A 26,695-nucleotide genomic window follows, 5' to 3' on the forward strand; every position below is an offset into this window, starting at 1 on the left:
GCTCACTGACAACACGCCCTGACAAGAGAGGCGAGGCTGTGCAATGCAGATTGACAGGCTCCAGAATCGTAGTTATGCCATTTATTAGCTGAAATGGACCCCACCCCCTTTTTTTAAAGCTGTTTATCAGCACTTTACTTCCAGAAATGGCCAATTGAGGAAACTTTTTCTCCCACTGAAACGCCCATTGTGGTTTGGGTGAAGCTCAGGGGTGGGGCAGGTGACAGAGGCCTGGGACAGTCTGAGCACTGCCTGCGCTGGGCCACAGTGACTAGTTCAGGAATGGGCAGAGGACCAAGTGAAAAACAATCAAACTGCTGCGGAAAGTTCTGGAAGAGCGGCTTACACTGAAGCTGAATCTGGAAGCATGTAGTGCCGGCCTGCTGCAGCTGCCTTACAGCCCAAAGGGAAGAGGGCCAACACGACAGAGACAGTGAGAAACAGGGAGAGAGTCCTGGATCAAGCCGTACCTGAAACTTCTGTACCCATTTTTCAATACATGAGCCAATAAGGTTACTCTTTGTGTAAGTCAATTTCTGCCACTTTCAAAGAAGAGTCTTAACTGCTTCACTCTGAAACCTAGAGCCAATTACTTTATCTCTCTCAGACTTTGTCTTATTTAAAAATGGGGAGTAGATTGGTGACGTCAGGAGCAAATGCTGGGCTGACCGCAGGAGTGTCAGAGAGGCCATGAATTCTGTTTGGAGGTATCTTTGAGCTCGCTTAGATGCCATGAGCAAAGCTCACCCTCCTGAGTTAAAAAAAAAATTATGGACAAGAAGTTATCATTGAAATTAAATGGTGGCAGCCATGTCCAAGGAATATTGCAGGGATTTGATCCCTTTATGAATCTTGTGATAGATGAATGTGTGGAGATGGCAACTGGTGGGCAACAGAACAATAGTGGAATGGTGGTAATACGAGGAAATAGCATCATCATGTTAGAAACCTTGGAACGAGTACAAAGAATGGCTGTGTTTACCAGAGAAATCAACTGCTTCCATGTGTCCCCTCTCCACAGCACCTGTTTCACTACAATATAAAAATCTAGTCCTGTCCATTTTCACATTGAACTTTTGTTAAATAAACTTTTGTGTTTGTCAAAAAAAAGGGGGCGGGTGAATTAACCCAATATCTCATTGAATTACTATGAAGGCAATAAGATGATGTATGTAAAATACACAAATCCTGGTACTTAAATGCTTAATAAATTTTAGCTACTAGGTGTTATGAATATTATTATTTTATTATCATTTTCACTATTAACTATTATAAAAAAGACATAATATGATCTGGAAAATAAATATTTTATGGTATTTTCCTCATGAGCATCACAGCAAATTATAATAACAAATATTTAGGATGTATTGTAACAATGATTTCAGCAACACAATTTAGCTATTTTGAGAATATTTACACTACCCAATTAAATAAATAGCATATTTTTATCTCTTGGCACCTTTAAATGTTTTAGAAGTGTTGGACTACTCTTACCTGGGAATTTTACTGCTTGGCAATAGATGACAAGGTCGGAAAGCTCTGGTGCAATCTGTCTGCTTTCTTTTTTATTCTGAGGAAGATAAAATTCTTCTCCCAACTCCATGTCATACACCTAGCAAGGGGAAAATTACACCAGTTGACATGAAAGGTATATGCCACCCAGAAACCCTTTATCTGCTGCTTTCTCAGTGGGTTTCACCTTGCTCTACATTCACCCCGTTCTGAGAGCAAGAAGTGAGTCTGACGCCTGGGTGCAGTCCAGTGTGGAACAGTCAGTGTGTATTTGCTGAATGAATAGAGAATCGAGCAGGTATCTTCTGTGGCTCACATTTCTGATATTTTATTCTTTTGTTGTCTAACATTCTCACTGCAACTACGTCTACAGATTTGCTCAGAGCGTGTGTTCTGTGAGGCACTTGAGGGTAGAGTCTGGGTATCTAATTTGTCCTTCTATTCTCAGTGTCCTTCCTCTGTTAACACTTCACCACCTGGCCCCGTTCATCTTCGTGGTCATCCCCAACATCTTCAAACTCCTAGCAACATACCCGGCTGTCCTCTTGGCCTGCATGCCCTGTTTCTGTCTGTTTGGCCAAATCTTCCTTCTGCAACATCATCTTCTTAATGTTCTGATAACACTGTGAAATCTCTGCTCTTTTATTTACCTACAAGCATTGTTTACGGGTTGGGCTCCATCACTGAACCACCTCCTGCACCACCTCAGTGTCTGCCACCCAGTACACCTTCAGTAGGTATTGGCTGGATGAATCAATGACTAACCTTCTACAAATGGCAGGTGGGTGTCCCATAGCATCACCATGTGGGCTTTGGCATCTAAGGGAAAGTGAGGGGAAAGGTGAAGGGAAGGGGCAGGGAAGGAGGGAAATCCCACCTGAAACTGACAAGAGTGTCATGGTCCAAGTGTAATTTAACAGAAATCATTCACCCACCTTTCCTTTGTTGCAAGCAGAGTTGTCTGCTTTCTTTATCCTCTTGGGGATTTCTTCATTATACTCAAACTGAAGCTTGTCGCTACACGATTTGCTTTCAGGTCTGTCTTCTAGAATGTTATCTGAAAATGAGTTGGCAGGCTTCAGCGCACAAGAACCAAACGCTTCACTCAAGGGCTACGTCTACGTCATGGCAAGGATACCCAGACACTTGTGCTTGTTGTGAGACAAGGCTGGCTACATGTTACCAAAATGATGGCTTAAAGTATAATTTTTAGATTTTGTTAAACAGTGTGCTTATTTTTGATTGCATGGATTCATTTGCCAGTAGTTTTGGTACCACACAGACATCATCTAAATGAGAAGGCTCGTTTTCACATAGATGACTGGCTCTGTGCAAAGATGACAGAAGATGCCCTGTGTCAAGAAGCTCTCGGCACACGGGTTGGGGAAGGGTTTAGTGGTTGAAGCACTTCTAGATGGTGAGTGGTTTAATCACTCTCACTTTGAAATGAAGCTATTAGCCTCTTTCACCTCTAGAAATGCCCAAACCAGAAGAAAAAAGACACTGTCATTTGCAATGCAGTTTTCACAATTATACTTAATTAAAAAGTAAAGTTTTCATACTTGTCTATCAATTGATTAAGTGAGAGTCTTAGGGATAGGAATTGAAATATATCTAAAAATATGCAAAGTATGAGAGATACTTCTATACTTTGGTCTTATGTTGAATTTCTATTCAAAATGTCTTTAAAAGTGTTAGAGGTACATCACGATTATGTTCTTTTAAAATGAAAAACATGAAAGCACATTTCTCACCTCGGATTTACTATCTCATCAGACCACAAATGCTTAGACCAAAATATCGTTATACCAAATCAGGGCCATGCAGGCTGCCAAGAGGTAAGTGAGATCAATCATTTTACTACATTTTTATTCACGTAAGTGTCACAACGTTATACTAATCAGGCCTAAGAAACTGGAAACAGATGCCGACATTCATGCAGTTAAAATGGCCAGTTCGAGTGGCTTTACCTTCCTGACAGTTAGGAGCAGGAGAAGCAGTAAGGACATCTGCTACAGAAAAACAGAATCAGAAAGGAGATAAAAGTAAGAGAAATTAAGACAAAAAGCCAGATAAATTAAACTCAGGTATGAAGCAGAGCATAAATAACAACAGCTTAGGTGATAAGATAAATGAAATAAGAACTCTTCCATCGATGTACTATTTTGACTACTAAGGGATGCAAAGGCTAGCAATAAAAGAAGCGCAAACATTGTTAATGTGTAACATGCTGCATTAATACTCCCAATAATACATTATGTCCACTGGATATAAGTTGATTAATTGTTTTAGGACCATGTAGTCATTGTGATAGAATATTTCTATATTAAGTTGTCAGTTCAAATCTATACTCGAGGGCATGTTCAAAGCTAGTCAGGATAAACAGCAAGGTTGGAAAAAATTAATTGATATTTATTGAAATTTAATTAAATAGTCGCTTAGAACTTACTGGCTAAAAGGCAGAGTAGTGGCTCCTGAAACACATGAGCCCCATGTACAACACCCTTTAGATTTTCTGGAAGCAATTTTGGAATTGCCACATCTTTACAGCAAAGGAGGCTTCAGACTAATTCATTTTATAGATGTGGAAACGGAGGCCTGGGGCTGTCACAGGGATAAACTGCGCCCCCAGATTCTCGAGACGGATTCTCAACCTGGGCTGCTTGTGAGGGCCTCAGAAGGCCTGTGAACACTCTTGCAAATTTATGCAGAAATTTGAGAGCACATTCATTTCTGAGGGGACTGGGCACAGCTTCCAAAGGACCCATCATTACAAGAAGCTGATGAAGCTGGGACTGGTCCTGCCCACAGCAGGCAGGCTTCTCTGTCCTTCTCAGCTCAGCTGGAGAAAGTGAAGATGGTGGAGGGAAGCAGAGAGGAGTAAGGCAACACACCACCACCACCAAAAGTGCAAGACTGACAGACCCGTAACAGGAGCATCAAGAAGCCCGCACGGGCCAGACTTCAACACGTCACGGCATAACTACGAGGCCTGTTTGGGAATCAGCCCGTCAGAGCAATCTTTCAGTGAAATGGGAAATAACCCTGTGGCGGCAGAGGATTTGATTGTTGTAGGTCCTAACTGTTAGTGCTGGAAGGAGGGAGAATGTCAGCCAACATGTAACAGATAGAGCCTTCTCATTACACACCCGAGGGGCCCAAGGCCACAGTGTGAAAGGACAATGCCCAAGTCTCACAGTCCATGGGGCAGACCTGGTGGGGGCCCCCTTCCATGTATACTACCCCGCCCCCCGCCTCCCAGCACATGCTGGTTTTAGAAAAGCACTCTACTACTATAGATATTCAGTGGAGTAGGGTTTAAATTTTACTCTACTGAAAATATAGGCATAGCTCATTTTATTGTGCTTTACTGATATTGTAGTTTTTTACAAGCTCTTCCACCAGCAAAAATATTATGACTATTGCGGTGGTTTGGAACCCAACCTGCAATATCTCTGAGGTAAGCCTGTACATCAGAAAGATCTTTCCCCAAACTGTTCATTTTTAATTTGCATATCAAAACACCAATAATAATAATAATGAAAAGCTAGCTCCTTTCTTTTTTTAAAAAATATATTTTTTATTGATTTCAGAGAGGAAGGGAGAGGGAGAGAGAGATAGAAACATCAATGATAAGAGGGAATCATTGATAGGCTGCCTTCTGCATGCCCCCTACTGGGGTTTGAGCCCACAACCTGGGCTTGTGCCCTTGACTGGAATTGAACCTGGGACCCTTTAGGCTGACGCTCTATCCACTGAGCCAAACCAACTAGGGTGCCAGCTCTTTTCTTATTAAAAGTACAGAAAAAAACACACAGGATGATTTATGGTAGAGAATGGATGTATCTTCCAATGCACTAAATTCTTACAGAAGGAAATTACTTCTGGATTGGTTGATATCTTAAATAGCAACCAAAAAAATTGGCTTTCATTTCTTATCTGAATAAATTTGTTCTTCTATGGGAAAACATCACCATGACTGTTGTAGGGACCCACGGGGAAGAATAAGTCAATATAGAAATATTCATATTCCCACAACTTTTCAAGAATAAAATATAAAAATTATATTTTTCTCCCTCTTTTAACCTTCCCATTAGAGAATATGACCCTCATATAATCTGATGGGATTTCAAATAAATAAATTGGTTTTTAGTTGATGGTATGAAGCAATCAACTAAAGATAAATATTAAATAGATACAAAAATTCCATTTCTGAATGTCTATCTGAAGGAAACAAAAACAATTCAAAAGGTATCTGCATCCTAGCCAGTGTGGCTCAGCTGGTTCAGCATCGTCCTCTGCACCAGGAGGTTGCTGGTTCACTTCAGTTCAGGGCACAAGCTGGGTTTCAGGCTTGATCCCCAAGTAGGGAGTGTGCAGGAGGCAGACGATCCATGTTTCTCTCTCACTGATGTTTCTATCTCTCTCTCCCTCTCCCTAAAATCAGTAAAAACATACTTTTAAAAAAGATATATGCCTCCCTGTGTTCATTGCTGCATCATTCATAATAGCCAAGATATGGAAGCAACCTAAGTGTCCATCGATAGATGAATGGATAAAAAGGATGTGGTACATATATACAATGAAATATTACTCAGTCATAAAAAAGATGAAATCTTGCCATTGGCGACAACATGGATAGACCTAGACCAGTGATGGCGAACCTTTTGAGCTCAGAGTGTCAGCATTTTGACAAACCCTAACTTAACTCTGGTGCTGCGTCACATATAGAAATTTTTTGATATTTGCAACCATAGTAAAACAAAGACTTATATTTTTGATATTTATTTTATATATTTAAATGCCATTTAACAAAGAAAAATCAACCAAAAAAATGAGTTCGCGTGTGTCATAGGTTCGCCATCACTGAAGAGAGTATTATGTTAAGTGAAATAAGTGAGAAAGAGAAAGACAAATACCGTATGATTTCACTTATATGTGAAATCTAAAAAATAAACAAATAAAACAAACAAACAAAACAAAACAGAAACAGACTCAAATACAGAGAACAAACTGATGGTTGCCAGAAGGTAGGGACATGGGAGATGAGTGAAAAGGGGAAAGAAGAGACACAAACCTCCAGGTATAAAAAAAAGTCAAGGGGATGCAATGTACAGTATAGAAAACATATTATCATAGTAACTTTGTATGGTGACAGTTTCTAGATTTATTGTAGTGAGGACATAAGGACATAAATGTTGAGTCACTATGCTGCTCACCTGAAATTAATATAATATTGTATGTCAACTATACTTAAATTTAAAAAATGGGCAGACTAGAATTGTATTTGGAGGGGGGTGCGCACAAAAAACTGGGTTGTAACTACTGGCCACGGTGGAGGTTCAAGGAGCCAAACATGACGAGGAGACAGTTCTGCTGTGTGAGAAGCAGATACCTGGAGGGCAGTTTGGCTGTCTTAATGCCAGTGGTGAGTGGTCCCTGGTCGGTGCATATATGCATATTAACAAAACAATTATCTTACAGCGAACTAATGCATTCCACATGTACAATATTTACATAAATAAGAACGTTGGCATATTTTCCTTACTACACTGTTGTCTTACAGAATTTGCCAAAGTAAAACAGTCTATCATCAGCAATTATACCTGAGAGGACATTTTGTAATCTGTAACAAATGACACTAATTTAGTGCAAACAAAACACACCCAAAACTTAATTCTCATGTAAAAAGAATCCTTCACCTGTAACAATTTCTAGATAACATTATTCGGGTGACTTTTTTGTATTGCGCCATTAGCTTGCCCATGTTTTGTCCCTTTGGTGGGGCTGGGAGAAAATGTGTCGTTGGTTTAGTAATGTGAGAAGGAGGTTGGTAGGGTAAGGAAATGATGCCTCTTTCTTTTTCATGCTCCTAGAAATCAGGAGTGAAAGCTGTGAGAGGGAGAGCAGAGAGTACAGGAACAGCATGCTGCCCCCTGCAGGTGATGCAGGAGACAGCAACGATTCCGCCACAGTCTACAATTCCTGCTGAGAGCATCAATCAAGTCAGAAACTGCAGAGAAACCCCATTCTCAGCTTTTCCTCTAGAAACCCACTTAGGAATGACTCCTGTGTTGCTTCCCATACCTTCCTCTTCTTTCCTTGAGTGGTGGCTGTAGTGGCTAACTTGGTCCTTCTTGCTAAGTGAAAGGATTCAGAAACTCTTGGACAATATATTACAACAGTTTGTATTGCTGGTCTCTGGAGTGTTTGGCTTATTTTTTTTTGGGGGGGGGGGGGGGGAGACACCACTCCCCCCTCCCCCAACAGAAAATCAAGGCACTTCCCTGCACACAGCATAGAGTCTGTTTCTCTTACCATCAGAGAGAGATTCATAGTCATAATCATACTCGTCCTCTTCATCTTCCTCCTCCTCATTATTAGTAGGTGGGGGGTTGACATTCCCACCATTGTAAGCCTGAGCTTGCATGGATGCTAACTGATGAGCCTGTAAGATATCAACAATTAAAGACTGCAGATGCTAAGCTACTGAACGTTCATTTACAGCTTTCAAAATGACCATCTCATGCTAAAAGTGGTTTATCCTATTTTGATTCATTTGGGAAAGGAAAAAAAAATCTAAATTCACTTGAAGTACAAGGATAATCATTGGGTGAATGTTAACTTTTCTGCAAGAGGGATCCTGGCGCTTTCTTCAAGAAAAATCCTGCCCTAACCGGTTTTGCTCAGTGGATAGAGCATCGGCCTGTGGACTCAAGGGTCCCAGGTTCGATTCCAGTCAAGGGCATGTACCTTGGTTGCGGGCACATCCCCAATGGGGAGGGTGCAGGAGGCAGCTGATCGATGTTTCTCTCTCATCGATGTTTCTAACTCTCTATCCCTCTCCCTTCCTCTCTATAAAAAAATCAATAAACTATACTTTAAAAAAAAAAAAAAAAGAAAAATCCTAAGGAATCGTGGTTCCCTGAGGCAAACTCTCCCAGAGAAACCTTGGTGCCTCAGACCCAAATGCTGAAGTGGACCAGCCCATCAATTCTGGAAAAGTAAATCTTTGCTAAGAAACTATTTTCTTTTTCCTTCTTAAAATAATATTTAAAGGTCTTTGACCTTGAGAAAAATGTTAGAATCCCTATGGATGAAGAGACCAACAGATTAATTTCATCAGTCAGATTAATAGGCTTAGAAACTTCCAAAAACTTGGTATTACTGCTAGGAAGGTCATAAGCCTTATATTCAACTAGAACCACTGTGTGGGGTTATGACAGGACACAAGAATACAGGTCTGGGCACCTATCGTAAGGAAATAATTCAAAATATAGGATTATTTATGTGTATATAATATTTATACATGTAAATGTATATATGTGTGTGTCTATAAAAACACACATACAGTGGTGGGCAAAAGTAGGTTTGTAGTTGCATTGTGACATTATTTAATAAAGCTAGTGTAATAATCATAAGCACGTCTTTTTCCATATGAACAACTGTAAACCTACTTTTGCCCACCCTGTACATTTCTATATCCTTGGTTCAGCATCTATGTATCTCTTGTAATGATATAAGGTGATATGCATAAAAGGCTAACTCTTAAATGGAAATACATCAGGATTCTTGGCCTGTTTTTGTGGCACAGGCCCCTCGGGCAGTGTGGTGAGGTAGGACCCCTTCTCAGAATGACGTTTTAAATGTATAAAAATCAATATATAAGATTATACAGGAAAAAAAAAGAATGGTGAACACAGTTATCAAATGTTGAAAAAACAAATCTGTGCAATAGGAATATGGGTTTCTTTATTAACACAGTAAAAGCATGAATATAGGTAGGCCAAGTAACGTTTTTGAAATAGTGACGAGCATACGTAATTCTTGTAGACATTTGTAACAACTGTGATATAATATGAGAAATCTACAGTTTCTGTTGGTGACAAAGACATAGGTACTGCCAATGTCACTGTGGTTTTTTCTCTACATTTATAAACAGAGGAAATGCTAAATTTCAGCCAACAGTTAGTGAAAATGAAGATGTAGTTTGTTTTTTTTTTCATCTAAATTCCATGACCCCCTGAATTCTATTTCTGGATATTACCAAGGTTAAGAATCCCTGTAATATAGGTTGTTTTGGGCCTTGGAATTATGCATATTTTAAAATAATTATTTATTCCCCGAAGTTCTTGAATTGTGGTCATATGACTTTTATAATAAATACATATATGTAAGCAAGGTACAGATTAGGCTATGTTGATAGATGTATCCACCTGGATAACTGAACACTGTCTAGGCTGGGACTTCTCAAAGTGAGTTTTGTGTAACACTCTCAGTTATGTAAAAACTGACAATTAGCTCTAGCTGATTTGGCTCAGTGGATAGAGCCTCTGCTTTCGGACTGAAGGGTCCCAGGTTCGATTCTGGCCAAAGGCATATTCCTGGTTTGCGGGCTTGATTCCCAGTAGGGGGCGGGCAGGAGGCAGCCGATTAATGATTCTCATCATTGATGTTTCTCTCTCTCTCCCCCTCTCCCTTCCTCTCTGAAATCAATAAAAATATATTTAAAAACGGACAATTACAGTAACCACAAAACACAATGGAAGTTTGGAAACAGCCACTTAAGCAAACTGAAACACATTCCTACTACGGAGCTTCACATGGCCTTTACTTAATATGCTAAAGGGCACGACTTGTCAAAGATTTCCAGTACAGCCTTTCCCATGCTTTTTAATCGGGGAATTTTAAATCTTTTTTCAGAGAGTCTCATAGGATTAGCAGTCTTCAAAGCTTCAGGGAATCTTCTCTAGACACAAGTGAGCCACAAAAGCATGTCTATTAGTCATGGATAAGAGAAGGGCCTCCACATAGCAAGCATTCAAGGGAAAGCCAAATGCTGGGAATGATGCTGCAAAGAGCCCGGTTGCCTCACTGGTAGAAAAATATGCGAGCTGTATGCTAGGAGTGGTGCCACGCAAATTCCCACCGCCTAGTAAGTGTTGGACAGTGAGTGCTAATGTCCCTAGATGCTCAGATACTTCCCCCAGCGCAAGAAATACAGGAGAGGTGCCCAAATGGACAGTCAAGAGCGGACACCACTATTCTTTGCAATATGATACTTATTCTGAGACAGAAAAACAGGCCCCCTAGCCCTTGAATAAAAGCAATTCAGGCCCTGGTCAGTTTTTCTCAGTGGTTAGAACACTGTCCCACTGACTGCAGGGTCATGGGTTTGATTCTGGTCAAGGGCATGTATCAGTTTGATCCTCAGTTCTGGTCGGGGCACATGCAATCAATCAATGTGTCTCTCTCACATTGAGGTTCCCTCCCTCCTTCCTTCCCTCTCTCCCCCGCTTTCACTCTCTAAAAAAAATCAATGGAAAAAATATCCTTGGATGAGGATTTTTAAAAAAGCAATTTAAATATAGGTTAGGGGGTTAGAGTGAAGGGTCAGACGAGGAGATGGGTCTTGGCAGAAACCATGTCTTACTCTGCTGTTTCCCCAGAGCCTGGGAGTTCAGGAGACAAGGTCAGAATACAGGAAGTCTGGTGGGGTGCAGTCAGGAGGGTTCAATAAGAGCCTCAGCAAGAGCTTGAGGCAGATGGAGGGCTTCAGAAATCCCACTCTGAGTTAGCCCATCCTCACTGAGGGTAAGTTTCTTGTATAGAAATGACCCAGGCCTTCCGAGTTAGGGGCTGGGTCTGCGCACACTGGAGCTCAAAGCATCCATTCACCCAGCCTGGTGTGAACGCAGGGCACCAGGTCCACAGCCTGCCGGGCACCTGCAAGTCTTCGCAGAAATGACTGTCAACATTCCCTGGGATATCAGGGTGGGATGGTCTTAAAAAACTGGAAATGGGATTACACTGTCCCATTTTTCCAAAAGTTGTGGAAATTATATGGTAGGAAGTGCCAAGTTACCTGACAATAGCTGGTTGTGAGAACACAGAAAATAAAGAGGTGGTTAGGAAGAGTTAGCGTGGTTTTACTAACAAATCTCCCACACAGTAACCGCTTAGGCTTTTTGGATAAGGTCTCACCTTGTGGGAAGTAACAGATAAGCAATATTTCTAAACTTCCAGGATGATATAATTACAACAGATTACCAGGCCTGACTTGAAAATTCAGACTTCATTGGGCAGATTAGGGACCTAAGAATCTATGTTTTTAAATCTGTTCCAGTGATTCTCATCAATATATTCTGACTCCTGTGTTGTGTTTGAGAAGGTCTTTTCTGAGGACCTAGGTCTGAATCCTAGCTCTGCCACAAGGAGCTGGGTGGCACTGAGACAGTCCCATCAAGGGCTGGGCAGGCCTCACTTTTCTCTTCTATAAATAAAGGAGTTGACTTGACAGTGACTCTGGAGAAATGTGGGCTGCAAGAAAGGGGAGCACCAGCCGGGAGCGCTAAGCACTAACCTCCAGGAGGCTCTGTGAGAAGGGCCACAGGCTCTCTATTTGGCTGTCTGGCCCAAAGACAACCTGGGATGAGGGCACAGTTTGAAAAACTGACATTGACGACAGATGTCAAAATTTACAATTGTAAATGCAATAATTGCATGCTGCAATAACATACCAAAGTCAAGAAGAGTGAATTTAACCAAGATAAATATGAGGCTCCTGCACATGCAAGGTTAAAATTAACTGCAAACCTGGAAAAATGGGGAGATGAGACATAAGAACAGTCCCTGTGAAAAGAACTGAACTCTTTTTTGTTTTCCACAAAGTCAACATGAGCCTGGTGTGCATGAGAGAATTTTAAAAGTGAGTGCAGTTCTAGGCTGCATTAACTGAGGCATGACGCTCACATGAAGAGAGGTGATGGCTTCCCTGTCCTCATGCTGCCAGACCCTAGTTGGAGAAGTTCTGGAAATCACGTTTTTAAGACTGGCAAATTCAAAAATGCCTACAAATTTAAGACTATCCAAAATATTGTTAATGAAAAGTGAAGGCTCTTAGCAGCCATAGCCTGTGGGGAACAGTTGACACAAGAATGTTTAGCTTGGAGAAGAGAAACACTGGTGGGGAGACACATGCTCGCTTTCTAGATATGCAATTAGGCTGTGCAGCTGCGGAGGGAAGAAGTACTGCCAAAGAGTAGGAGGAACAGGAAGGAGGATTTGGGCTCCGAATAAAGAAGACTTCTGTACAACACAATCTATTCATTAGTGGGATGGAGGCTGCATAAGTGACTGCAAATGACCGTGTGCAGGATGGGAAAGGCAAAAGCTCCAAGGACACTCAGACACATCTTGAAGCCGGTAGAGATATGCACAGGGCAGCGTGTCTGCTTGGCAGGGAGAAGTGGGCAGTAGTTTCTGGGTAAAGAAAGTAGCACAGAGGAACAGTGTTGCAGAAGAAAAGGCCCCCAGTGCTGGTTGGTTGTGAGTTAGTGATGCAGCCCTGGAGGACGGCCAGGCAAAAGAGAACACGGGCTAATATTGTACAGTTGACCCTTGAACAACACAGGTGTGAGGACACTGAACCCAAGTATAACTTTCGACTTCCCCAAAACTTAACCACTAATCGCCTACTGTTAACAGGAAGCTTTACTGATACCATTAATAGCCGATTGCCCATAACCCATAACCTTTTTAACAAGAGAACAGTACCTTTTGCTTTAAGATATCCACCGGCGTCTGGTGGGCTTTTAGCTTCTTATTTTTGAGAAGTACCTTCCTTCTAAGTTGGTCAGGAGAAGGAAGCATTGGATCATCTGAGAAATCACTTTCAAATAAGAACTTAGCCACCAGTTTTTCTCCAAATACAGTCTAGAAAGAAAAACACATAATCAATGCCTTTTATCTATACTTGAATTGTTTCAGCCCCGTTGAATTGTTTCTAAAATCCTAGAAAGAGGAAGTAGCAAAGAAGCTGTGTCCCCATCTCCCCAGTAGTTTCCTACTGGGAGGAAGGGAGGTGGTGAGAAGGCAAGGAGGAGAGGCCAGGCCATTTCCTCCACGGGGCGATCTCTAACTCTTCAGGAGAATGCTCTGGGGTCTAATGTAGTAAAGAAGAAAACAGATTCAGTTAGAGGCCGTGGTTTGTAGAGTATGGCCTGCTCCAGATGGGGGTAAGAAATCAAAGAATAGAAACCTTGAAGTAGGTAGGGAGTAGGGACAAAGATGAAAGATAATAGGGAGAATTCACCATTTGGTACAAAGAACCACAGACACCGTTCTCAAAAAGATTCTGAGCACTGGCTCCAAAGTGGAGTGTGTGTGCTTCAAGGAGGTGGGAGAGGATCAGGCACAGGATGATCTACTGGGGTAAGGGTAGGAAATACGGCAAATGCTATTTCTAGCTATTTTTAATTAGAAAAGAACAAAAATGGAAGCTGATTAATGTTTAATGTACAAACTGAAATGATGGCTCGTTCCCTCAGTCTGTAAGTCAGATTCGGTCTGATGTCAGGAGCTGCTCATGGAGGTCCCTGAGGGACAAGGAGGAGCCTCCTGATGCAGGAGATTCAAAATTTCAGAAATAATGAAGCATATCGTAATAATGGTATCTCCCCTGCCAGATAAGTATTACATAATGAAGCATATTCAGTCACATGAAAACTTTAGACAATAAGTAAATAGCAAATTCACTTTAAAAATTTTTTATGAGAGCAAAGTTTTTTCTAACCATTAATAATAGTATTTAAAATTCACTTATTACTTTATCCTTTCTGTTATTCCTTTTTATATTCTACTTTTTGCATGTTTTAATATATAAAATAAGTTAATAAATAGGATATGTATATGATTTAGAAATAAGTCAATAAGTACACCAAAGGAATACATGTCTTAGTGTTTTACTGTTAGGAGTATATAATCAAAAAAGTTTAGAGACCGTTCTTCTAAATGATGGCAAAGGAAAGACATATGAAAGGCTAGTTTAGTTGGCATTAGCGTTTGAGGACATTTCCTGCTGGCTATGTCCCTCCCTCCCACTGAAAGCCATGTTTCCACAAAAGCCTCTACCAGTGGAGGGTAGGGGACAGTATAATAGCATATTTGCCCCTAAATCTGCTTTATAGTTTCCTTGTATAAGGAAGGGCGGAGTGTTACCATAGCAACTGCTGTGGCCATGCCGAGCTCCTTGCCAACTTGGACCCTGTATCTGTGGGGTGGGCCTCAGGAAGATTTGACTGATTTTCCCTGAGATATTGTCAGCTTTTCCACAAACAATGACAGGGAACATCTTGGCACCCCTGATTTGTGGTTCCAGAAGCATTGGAGGGTTGGCCTCTCCAAAGAACCACCGAACAAAACAATGCTTCTATTACTCCAGCTGAAAAGATGAACCTTCCAGGATAAAGACCAAGCCTCCAGGGCACCCTGATTTCTCAGGTCTGAGGGACCCTAATTGTGCTTCACAGCTGGAATCCAGCTGTGGTGTGGTCCACAGTGGCTTGTATAAAACTTGCCTTGTCAGCAATGGCAAGACAAGGGCCAAGATACCATCCTGCCTCTTAGCTAAAAGTGTACCTTGAAAATGTCTGCCATTTTTCGTTGCTGAGGCAATGAACAGTGGTTTTCAATTGATATGATGATTGGCAGGTCAGAGTTGATGAAGGCACTGCGATCAATGGCTTCGATCACGTCCTATGAGAGATACAACAGCTCATTAGGGTCTGTCTTATGAGACATCTCATTAGGTATTTGTCCAAGGTGTCAGAAGGCAAGGTACTTACAGCCTCAGAAGGCATCTAAATTATTATTTTCAGAAGGCTTTGGCCAAAGTGGTTTTTATATTTTCAAATTAAGTAAGAGGATAAGGCTATTTTCTATAAAGACATTAAACTGATCATATTGAGTTTTGTTCACATGCTATAAGAAACAGTATGCTGAATTTAACAAATCATTAATATATTTATATTGTGTATACTGCAGGTAAAATACATTATTTTAGTTATAGCATCAAAAATTGTAAGCATAAGATACTTTCCTGCTCTCAAGGAGTTTATAATCTACTTGGCGCAATGAGACATACACCACATATATTTATGTGTATATGTAAACACAATTATCAACTTCCAATCCCCTCAATGTAAAGTACAAGGGTTTTAAGAAGGCTGAATAGGGAAATGAGTTAAAGAGAAAATGCATTTTAGCCATTATCTCCACAGATGAGAGAAATAATAATCTTTTCCAGACAAGCCATAGTTCAGAGAAAAATGATGTTGTACAGCCAAAGACCCTCTGAATGAGGATAGTAATCACATAATGAAATAATAAACTACTTAGAATTTGAAATAGTAATCCAATGAGACTAATCTTCCTGGGCGACCAACTCCCCAAGTGGAACCAATTCTCATTTCTTTATAATGTTAATTTTTGAATCATCTCTTAACACATGTTGTTGCCCTCTGTTAGCAGGACAAATGACCTTTAATTCCTATAGCAAAGGAACAGCCCATGAACTTTATATATCATCACATAATGTAAAATTACAACAATACAGGGGTAAGCAAAAGTAGGTTTATAGTTTGTTTGGAAAGAAGACAAATAATACAAATAAATTCTACAAGAATAAACTGTGTGTCATGTACTCACAACTGTAAACCTACTTTTGTCAACCCCTATATTATTATGTGAAAACTAACTTAAGGTAATGGTAACTAACCTTTGGTTGAATGAGAATCTAATAAGAGTTTTATATCAATTCCCAGAGAAATGAACATGTGTGCAGCCTACATAACACTGTAAATGCTGTGGAGTCTTCAGAGCAAGGATCAGAACCCTCGACCTAAGGTACAATGTGTTAGTCATTGATTTAAGTTGGCAAATGAAGATAATGACTCTTTGAGATTTGATTTAAAGAAAGCTATGAAGCATCACCTTGAAGGGGATCTTGGTTGTCAGTGTATGTCCATGGTAAATAATGGGCATCCCATCATCTCCGTCCCAGCAGTCCAACTCTACGCTCCTACAGCCTTGCAGGAGGACCTGTGTGATCAATGAAAAAATCCACCCCAGATAAGTGAATGGAGAGAAAGCCTCAAATTAAACCCCGCACATGATTCTATATATCAGTGTTCACATTCAGGGCTAAAGCAGAAGGGCATGCGAACTAAAATAAACATTGCATCTTGGCCAAGAGCCACAACTCATCAGGGGTGGGGAAGGCAGAGGACAGATTAAGGTGGAAAGAGTGCTTACCAGAGCTGAATACCATCGGAAAGTAAATTTGATAGCAAAAACATGTGACCATTTTCCCAGCAACTTTGGTCTCTCAAGGGAGCTGTATATACATGGCACATGCTGAACTGAGAGAGCCAGGCTGGGCTCTGTCTAGGCAGATGTCAGCGGAGGTGATGCCACAGCCCAGAGGAGATGAGGCCACTGATTCCTTAATTAACTTAAAAATATGTTTTTATTGATTTCATAGAGGAAGGAAGAGGGAAATAGAAACATCAATGATCAGAGAGAATCATTGATTGGTTGCCTCCTGCACACCCCCTACTGGGGATTGAGCCTGCAACCCTATATGCCCTGACCAGGAATCAAACCGTGACCTTCTGGTTCATAGGTCGATGCTCACCCACTGAGCCATACCAGCCAGGCCTTAATTAACTTTTATTAAATGAAACCAATAAGGATAAAATCTTCATTTAGATACAAATTCTGCCACTGGCTAATTAATGCATTTGCTATGAACATGTAGCATGTAAGAAGAGTATAAGCAAGGAGTTATCAAGGACTGTTGTCTAATCCTACAGCAGAGATGGAAAATAAGCCATAGTCGACTCTCCCATATCTTTAGCAGACATTAGTAATCAATCACAGCACAGCTGCTCCATATATATATAAAATTTATTTCAGAGAGGAAGGGAGGAGAGAGAGACAGAAACAACAATGATGAGAATCACTGACTAGCTGCCTCCTGCATGCCCCCTACTGGAGATCAAGCCTGCAACCCAGGCATGTGCCTTGACTGGGAATCTAACCATGACATCCTGGTTCATAAGTCGACACTCAACCACTGAGCCACACTGGTTGGACTACTCCCTAAGCTTTGATATGTTATCTCACAACCTCTTTGGCAAAGTGCTCCAGGAAACACTACCAATGAATCAGTTGACAGGATACCTCTTTGCTATCCTGGACCTAGAGTTGGAAGCAGAGCTCCTGACATGTGTGTGTGGGTTGCAGCTCTGCATTGTTTGCTTGAAGCAACCTCTTCCTCCATAGAATCTATTATCAGACTGTATTTTAGGACAGTCTTGAAAGGGTATTGAAATGATAACCCATGCCAAGAGCATATCTGCAAATGGGCCAAGTCATGGATGTGAGAATCCACATAATTATTACCATGTGACAGCACTCCAAAACTGGGGGCTATTGGCCAGTAGAGTTGCTGCAACAAAACTGATAGTGGAATCCCTCTTATTTTAATATTTTGTATGAAATATTTTGTAGATCCTTCCCACTGCACATCATGCAGCACTCAATCTTCCGGGGTGACCCAACTTCCCAGGTGGAACCTATTCTGTGGTCTGAAATCCCACAGCTCTCAGCTTCTTCCTGCAGCTAGAGTTCCCAGAGGTGTGTTGCTCGGGGCTGAAAACTGTTGTGTAATATGTCAGCTGAAACATGAGGCTGCTCATATCTGTGGTGCACCTGCCACACTGGGAAGAATGTTCACTGCCTCGAAGCAGATGGGGTGATTTTTCAGCATGAAAAGACTAGCGCTCTTTATCAAGGTCTGCAGGACCTTAAGCTGTCCGTATATGGCTAGCAAAGGAAGACCAGAGCTGGCAATTCCAGGTGAAAACAGGGCTTTCTCTCAGTCCCCATCTGACCCATAGAATAACGCTAGGAAGTAATTAGAAGGGCTGAGGGAGGGAGTGGTGAGAAATAAAAGTAAAGGGAGACTCATACTAGGTTTAATCACCTCTATTTGAGGGGCTGTTGCGCCTCAAAAGCTGCGACAACCTCACTTTGGGTGTAATGTTAAGGAGTTAAAGAAAAATTTTGAAATCAAACAGGAAAATGAAGTAGGAATAAAAGTTGGGACATTGGTCTTTGCTTATTTTCTTGGGAGAAATTCTCTCTCTCTCTTCATTCCCCCCATCCCCCGAAAAAAGCAATGGATTTCAAACTTTTTAACCTTGGAATTCTCTGTGCAAAGGCAGGGTCAATATGCACAGCTCATAAAAGAGCAGGACTTCAGCTGCAGTGGGGGTAAGCATGGGACCCCTTCTGCTCTACTGCTTGCTCATCTCAGTGTCAGCAGCTGAGACCCCTTCACAGCACTTCTATTTCAAAAATCATTATTTTAAGGACATGTCTTCATTTCATAATAAAAGCCGCTTAGCTTTTAGAGTTTAGAGCACATATTTCATACTAGGTAAACTTTGGGACAGAAGTTTGACCCATGCTTTGAGGAATATCTGAGCTAATGTGGAGAAACAAAGAAGCCTCGTTTCTGCTGGGTTTGTGTAAACAATACAATGGCAATGTTCACACTTGGACTCCACCCTTTCCCCATAAGCTCAATCACACGCTTATATAGAGTGTTCCCCCAAAATGAACAAACACTGAACAGCTGATAGCTCAATTGATGCTTCTTTTGTTCAGATTTAATCCACTGGAATGAATAATTATTCAAAGTATGCATACAATTTTGGGGGGCACCCTGTACTCCTTGGAACTAACCTAACTTCTTCTTCCTGATTGATTACCTCTTCTTGCAGGAGCTCACAAAACAGGCAGCAGACATGAGGGAATTGCAGAAAACATAACAGGGAGGCAACTGACATTCAGATTATTGAGAGCTGGATGTTTAGGTCAAAAGGATGTGCTTTTTTCTAGTCTAGAGAACCTACTGAATTGCCCAGAACATGCCCATGAATTAAGTATATAGGAACAGTGCCTACAGTCTGGGCAGGTCACTCCCCCTTAAGTTGGTTACCATAGGGATGAATTGATTGTCTAACAAATTGCAAAGCATAACAACTAATACTTTGGGAATAACTTCAGAAAGAGTTGCATTTTCTACTATGCTTTCCCACTACAATATATTGATTTATTTAGCATTTAGGGAAACAATTAGATAACTTTCCCATGGGAAAATCTAATTTTAGTAGGAGTAGGTCAGACTAAGTAGGATCTAAAAGCTATGAGTCTCAAATACTTTTTTTCTCTCTCATTGCCCAGAATAAAGGTTAAGTATAGATAGCGAGGAAAAACAAAACAAAAAAGAAGTAAAGAAAACAACTGTACGTATAGGCTGTTTTCCCACACGTCATGTTTCCTCACATTTCACATGCAGTAGTTTCGAGTTCTTCACAGGAGTCTGGGTCAGGTTTCTGTGACTTTGGGGGTTACATAAATAAGGTTTAATGACAAGCACATTCCAAGGGGATTTCTCAGTACCTGGCTGTAGAGTTCTACTGAGGATTCTCCTTTGAGCTGATGGCCTGTGAGGTAGGTATTGTGTGAAGATTCAATGTAATAGTAGGAGAGGGGCAGCTGTAATTCTTTAATGTTCTCCTGTGATTCATCGTTTTTCGAAGCAAAGTTGTCTTTATCCATCAGAAACCTAGGAGGAAACAAATTTTCTTAGGATTGCATGGGAAAAAGATATACTCTTAAATGATAGGGCAAAAGATATTTTAAAAGTTACCTTGCAAATCCTTCAAATGACATTAGGCCCTGATGACACATACTAATGCTAGGCTCAAACTTCTGCAAGGAATACAAAAAGAGTGTTATTTAGGTAAAGGAACCTAAGGGGGAAAACACCACATCATTTTTTAAAACTGTTCTGTTTTCATCAGGAAACATCTAAACCAAATATTTGAACTAATTTAGCTATGTAGTGGTAAGATGTAGGTTTTTTTTTTTAAAAAAGAAAACATTTATTACAAGTGAGTTTATTATACGAAGCATATTTACTTAAGAGAAAAGAATAAGGTTGATTTATATGAAAACAAATGGTATCAGTTTATCCAGGTGAAAATGGGGATAAAAATAGCAGCTATCACAGAGCTGGTGAGAGGTAAAGTAGATGCTTCTCATAGAGCACTTTGTACAGTGCTTGCACTCGATAATATTACAGTGAGCACTCAGCATGTGATAATCATCTGACATTTTAAGCATTTCCAGTGACCAAATCCAGTTGCAGGAGAGCTAATCCACTGATTCCCAATCAGTTGAAAAGGGAGATTGAAAACCTTGACGAATTCTGTTGCAGGTGACGCAGCCACCATGAATGGTCTCATTCCACTGTGCCCTACCACCCTGTCCTTGCAGTCGCCTGGTTACTGATGAAAGCTTCCTGCTAGGTCTCTGCTTCCACTCCTTCTCCAGCACAGTTCATTCTCCAGTGGAGTCAGAGTGACCTCTTACAAACAGAAATCATGTCATGTTCATTACTCTGCTGCTCAAAAATTTCCAGCAGCTTCCCATTTGTCATGGACTAAAGCCAAACTCCTCACCGTGGCCTAAATGCTTAGATGGCTGGGCCCCTGCCTACCTGTCTGAAATCGTGTCTACGGTGGTCTCTCTGGCTTATGGGGTCCCCATGACACAGCTTTTCTATTGTTTCTCATAAATGTCGAGCTCGCACCTGCTCTGGTCTTTGAACTTGAGGCTTCTGTCTAGAACAGTGATTCCCAAAGTGGGCGCTACTGCCCCCCGGTGGGCGCTGCAGCGATCCAGAGGGGTGCTGATGGCCACAGGTGCATTTGAGGGCGATGAGTAACTGCTGTTAAAATTTAAAAAAAATTAATTTCCAGGCCCTGAGTCATATTTTTTCTGGAAAGGGGGCGGTAGGCCAAATAAGTTTGGGAACCACTGGTCTAGAATGTCCTTTCCTTAGACCTTCAATAGCTTATTTATGCAGGGCTCAGCCAAGTGTAACCTCCTCAGAGTGGCCTTGGCTTATTCCTCTCAGCCTTCCTGCATCACTCTTTCCCCTTACTCTGCTCAGTCTTTTCCAGAACCCAATATTATTACTTGAAATTATATTATACAGGGTGGGGCCAAAATAGGCTTTCAGTTGTAGCTACATAAAGCAGAGTTTATTCCTGTATTATTATTTATTAATTATTGCATTATTCTCCATATAAACAACTGTAAGCCCACTTTTGCTCCACCCTGTACCTTTATTCATTTATTGTCTGCCTCACCCACTTGAATGTAAGCTGTGTGGAGGGCCAGATCTTGATCTTATGTATTACTATATTTCCAGGTCCTGGAACAGACCCAGGCCCATAGCGGCAATATAAAAAATATTTGCTAAATGACTAAAAAGGTTGAAAACCTAGACTACTAATTCTATTGCATGTGCTAGAAGAAGAAGGAATGGTGTACTGATTCCTTTTAATAGTCATTGAGTAAGAGAAGGCTTAGAACCTGTGTTAAATTATATATTAAATAAGAACACTTATGGCCCTGGTTGGTTTGGCTCAGTGGATAGAGCATCGACCTATGGACTGAAGGGTCCCAGGTTCGATTCCGGTCAAGGGCATGTGCCTGGGTTGTGGCTCGATCCCCAGTAGGGGGCATGCAGGAGGCAGCTGATTGATGATTCTCTCTCATCATTGATATTTCTATCTCTCTCTCCCTCTCCCTTCCTCTCTGAAATCAATAAAAGTATATTAAAAAAAAGAACACTTATGTATTTTGTATTTTAAAAAAAACAACCCAACCCCCTTCTATTTCTGCCCCAAATTTAAAGAGTCTTTGGAAAGAAGTATGGAAAGAATAAATGTTTAGCAGAAAATAATTAGAAGAGTCAGAGGCTTTACACGAGTGTGCACACAAAACAGGTGCATACCTGGATGATGCTGAGGATTTCATCGTAAGTGCAGTGTTCTCCCTGGCAGTTCACTAGGAAGTCATTGAGCTGAAGTATGCCGACCCCAAACACGCCCAGGGATGTGCTCTCGACCCCAGTGCCATTCGTCACGATGCTTGCAGCAGCAATGGCGTCAGAGATCTGCCTCTGGTTGTCTGACAGCTGCTGTTTACTCTTAATGAACAGCCCCAAATCTGAGACATTTCTGGTCAACAAATCTGAAACAGAATCACCCATAAAACATGGACAAACTAGCCAGCATCTTTCACAAAGTTCATTTGGCAGGTACCTGTGCTATGGCATTATTAAGCTGGAGAAATTCTTCACCATTCTGTCTAAACAAGCCAGCAAACTCATTGCATATTCCTGGCTTCGCAGAGTAGAGGGATAAAAAAAGGAATCAATGAATAAGTAAAAGAAACTAAGAGAGAGCTAGGTCGATGACCTCGAAAGCCCATGAGCTTTGGTATTTTGAGGGGAACTAAATGTACATCCATTGGGGATTTTAGGCTGAATTTGACCTTTAGATTTTAGAATAACTATTATATTTTTGTATTTTCAGAGACTGAAGATGAACCTTTAAAATTACGGTTTTTCTGTACTTTAAAGATGTAACTATTCTCTGTGGAATCTCAGAGGGAAGGCAGGGGAGGGTGGGTGGGTGGGAGGAGATTAACCAAAGAACTTGTAGGCATAACCCGTGGGCACAGGAAATAGTATGGTGAAAGCTAAGGGTGGGGGCGAGGGGTGGACTAGAAGGGGCCAAAGGGGGGAAAAAGGAGACGTAAGTAATACTTTCAACAATAAAGATTAACAAAAGTGAAAGTGTAACTATAAACATTTGTGTGCAGGTTTCTGTGTGAACAAACATAGGTGTTCAGTTCATTTGTGTAAATACCAAGAAATGCAATTGCTGGATGGTATGGTAAGAGTACGTTTAGTTTTGTAAGAAGCTGCTCAACTCCCTTCTGAAGATGGTGGGAGTGTACCATCTCACACCCCCACCAGCAAGGCTGCAGTGGCACCACACTGACACCACCTTGGCCAGACATGTTCACTGTGGCCACTTGGAAGACAGCCTGGCATGTTCCCACAGAGTCAACCACGGGCTCATCCTACGACCTAGCAATTGTGTTCCGAGGTGTTTACCCACATGAGGTGAAAAGTCACATGCACACTAAAACTTATACACAGTGTTTCATCAGCTTTATTTATCATTGCTAAAACTTGGAAGCAACCAGGAATCCTTCCATAGGTGAATGACTAAGCAAACTATGATAAATCCATACAATGGAATATTATCTATGATAATAAAAACATAATATGCTAATTAGATCAGACAGCCAAACAACCTTCTGGATGTCCTTTCGGGCAATCTTCTGGATGAAGCCAGGGCTGCAAGGGCCAAGGCAAGCTGCCACGGCTGCGAGGGCAGAGCCCCTTGCACGAATTTCATGCATTGGGCCTCTAGTCTATAATAATAAAAGCATAATATGCTAATTAGACTGGACGTCCTTCCAGACGACCTTCCAGACAAAGCAGGGCTGCAAGGGAAGCCCGGGTGCCAGGTACCAGAGGGAAACCTACTCTTGCATGAATTTCGTGCATTGGGCCTCTAGTTCAGCTATAAAAGGAAATGAGCTATGAAGCCATGAGAAGACATGGAGGGGCCTTACATGTGTATTGCTAAGTGAAAGAAGCCTGTCTGAAAAGGCTATGTACTGCGTGATCGTAAATATATGACATTATGGAAAAGGTAATACTGTGCAGACCGTAAAAAAAAATAAAAAAAATCAGTGGTTGTCAAGGGGTCAGAAGGAGGTGGGTGGCATGACTAGATGGAGCAGTGATTTTTAGGGCAGTGAAACTATTCTCTGTAACATGGTAATGGTGAATTCATGTCATTATACTTATGTCAAAGCCCATAGAATGTACAGCACAAACAGTGAACACTAATGCAAACTACGGGCTTCAGTTAATAATAATATATCGATATTGGTTCCCTGTATCACATATGCAAGATATTAATAACAGGGGAAACTATGTGGGGAGAGAATACGCGAACTCTCTGTTCTTTGCCCCCATTTTTCTGTAAATCTAAAACTGCTCTTAAAAAATAGCCCATTAAATTTTTAAAAAGTGTGGCTGATTAACTAACCCATAGTTATGCACATCTTATGACTAAAGTTGAAAAAGGTTAATATTCTTAGCTAAGGACAATATAGGTTTTAAATAATTAAAAAGCAACTGCATAAAAGAGGACTATTTTTGTTTTTCTTTTTGCTTCGTTGTGATTATATTTCCCAGCAAGAACAGAAGAGCAAAAGAAAAGCCTTTAAAATGCATGGGTGGCACTGGTGCTGGTGGTGGTGAGTGGGACAAAACCAGGCGTTCTGGTTTTCATATTCGGGAAAATGTCCTGGGTGTACAGACAGCAGTGCTCTGCTGAGGTCACCACAGACTCTCGTTGCTAAAGGGCAGACAGCCCCCACCCTGTGGCTGAGCACCCGTCCGCCTGAAGGCAGGGCAGAGACCGGTGGTTCTCAACTGGGACACACCACACCCCAGGGGACACGTGGAAATGGGTGGGGAAGGGGTTCTGGTGGTCAGCAGGATTGGAGGGCTCTACTGGTTAAATGTCCTGAAATACATAGACACAATGATGAATTTCCTCGTCTCAAATGCCAATGACACCTTGAAAATAATTCTCCCAATGTTTCACCATGCTCCAGGTAGCAGCACGCCACGGGAGGCAGGCTAGAGGTGTGTGTGATTCGAGAGAAAGATCTCCGAGAGAAAGATTAAATTGTTACACAAACCTAGATCAGGCTGAAGACCACTGGTGTTCTCGTCAATGGTTAGGTTGGTGTAGAGCGGGGCCGACTCAGAGCCCGACCGGTTGCAGGGCACGGCGTAGAGGTCGAAGAGATCCTTCAGGTCCTTGCGGCTCCTTACACTGGGTGAGGAATGAAAACGCCTTGCATGTAGCACTGCCGCTAGAATGTGGGGCTGAGAAAGGGTCAGAAGAAAGCGTGCCATACCTGAAGGATTTGAACAGCTCCACAAATTCAACAAAACTCATGTTGCTGTCGGAAACCATGAAGCTCTGGAAGCCTTTCATTCCTCCTTTGATGCGGCCGTGCCAGCTGCTGCTGCTCCAGGCACTGCAAGAAAAACATGGCCTTAACCGGCAGGACGGGCCCTTGTCTGCCCTTCTGCCCCAACGGATGCTCTCGCGTTAAGCAATATGCCCAAAAAGATGGACTGCAAGTCATTTGAGGTGGAGGCTATTTTCATTCCTCTCAAAATTAATCCGTATTATGTCAGAGGAGGTCAAACATATTGGACATTGAAATGGCTTCATGTTTACAGACTATTTAATAAGGACATAAGGCTGAGGTTAATATGCTTCCACTAATTAAAACAGTTCTTTGAAATCACAGGCCAGTGGGGGTCGGGGGTGGGGAGGGAGGAATGTAAATGTGTCTTTGAAGAAAAGTCTTTTTTAAAAAAAGAGCCCCAAACTACTAGATTATAACCTATGGAAAATTATGCATGTTTCCCCCCTATATTCTGAATTACAGATACCCATTTAGGAAGAATGTCTTGAATGTCTTAATATCTTCTTTTTGTCCTTTTTAAACCAGTTCTTAGATGAATTCGGGGAAGGGCTTTTAATGCTAATGGAAAATGTGAGTCAGAAAAATATTAAGAATGGAAAGAAGCCAACTCTGTCTAGGATTATATTTGCACCTGCCAAAGCTGTATCTATTCAGTATAAAAATATCAGTCAACTAGATCAAAACTTCAGTCTGGCTGTTTCACAACATTTTTTTTTTAAAAACGTTCTATACTGGTTCCCTGACGGGATAGTATGAGAAATGTTTTGACTGGTTGTTAACCAAATCAATGAACAAGATCTTTCTTTTTCTTTCATTTTTCACTTTAGAAATATTTCAACTTATATAAGAAAGTACAGAGACAATTGTAATAAATAGACTGTTTACCCTTAATCCTGCTAACAATGCTTACTCATGGAAAATGATTCTATGCTGACGTCTGAAGGTTAAAGGAAGAGTATTACAAAAGGCTAGGTTTGTATTATTTTGAGGGAAAAGGTTGTTGATCGTCCACGTGTGTGGGAAATAGAGGGTGGAGGTTCAGGTAGAGGAAGATCCCATAAAGTGGTTTATCATTTGCTTTAAGCAGGAAAGTCTCTGTCTTCCTTCTTCTAGTTCCAGGTCTAGCCACTGTCTGAGGACAGCCCCTGACTTCAGGAAGCTCCATGTGTCTACTCTTTCCCTTTCTGGGCTCAGTTTTGGTTCTCCCCTTGAACAGTATTCAGGCTGATTTTTCTTCTGCCTTGTCTCTCCCTTCTGTTTTAGAACACTTGGTGGGCCGTGGTGCCGGTCCATCTGTGATCTTGCATCTGATATGTTAGTT

At 41.3% G+C, this 26,695-nt stretch overlaps 1 protein-coding gene and 1 pseudogene across 4 annotated transcripts in view; one reads left to right on the top strand and one right to left on the bottom strand.

Annotated features, from left to right (window-relative positions):
- PLCE1 (phospholipase C epsilon 1) overlaps window positions 1-26,695 on the bottom strand; it is a 294,253-nt gene that overhangs the window by 31,670 nt on the left and 235,888 nt on the right. For 2 of the 4 annotated variants that reach the window (XM_070432673.1, XM_070432670.1), the window contains exons 12-23: window positions 25,294-25,416; window positions 25,072-25,208; window positions 22,232-22,470; window positions 20,075-20,136; window positions 19,825-19,990; window positions 16,285-16,392; window positions 14,932-15,048; window positions 13,069-13,227; window positions 7,831-7,960; window positions 3,483-3,524; window positions 2,448-2,569; window positions 1,495-1,612 (exon numbers count right to left, since the gene is read on the bottom strand). In XM_070432673.1, coding sequence (XP_070288774.1) covers window positions 1,495-1,612; window positions 2,448-2,569; window positions 3,483-3,524; window positions 7,831-7,960; window positions 13,069-13,227; window positions 14,932-15,048; window positions 16,285-16,392; window positions 19,825-19,990; window positions 20,075-20,136; window positions 22,232-22,470; window positions 25,072-25,208; window positions 25,294-25,416 — 1,523 coding nt within the window. The remainder of the gene's footprint in view (window positions 1-1,494; window positions 1,613-2,447; window positions 2,570-3,482; window positions 3,525-7,830; window positions 7,961-13,068; window positions 13,228-14,931; window positions 15,049-16,284; window positions 16,393-19,824; window positions 19,991-20,074; window positions 20,137-22,231; window positions 22,471-25,071; window positions 25,209-25,293; window positions 25,417-26,695) is intronic. The other 2 variants (XM_070432674.1, XM_070432671.1) reach the window with 1 other exon arrangement.
- LOC139022127 (small nuclear ribonucleoprotein G pseudogene) lies at window positions 733-1,043 on the top strand (annotated as a pseudogene).

Source organism: Myotis yumanensis, unplaced genomic scaffold, assembly GCF_028538775.1.
Source record: "Myotis yumanensis isolate MYYU_CA2020_CCGP unplaced genomic scaffold, mMyoYum1.0.hap1 SCAF_13, whole genome shotgun sequence".
In the NCBI taxonomy this organism is placed as follows: domain Eukaryota; kingdom Metazoa; phylum Chordata; class Mammalia; order Chiroptera; family Vespertilionidae; genus Myotis; species Myotis yumanensis.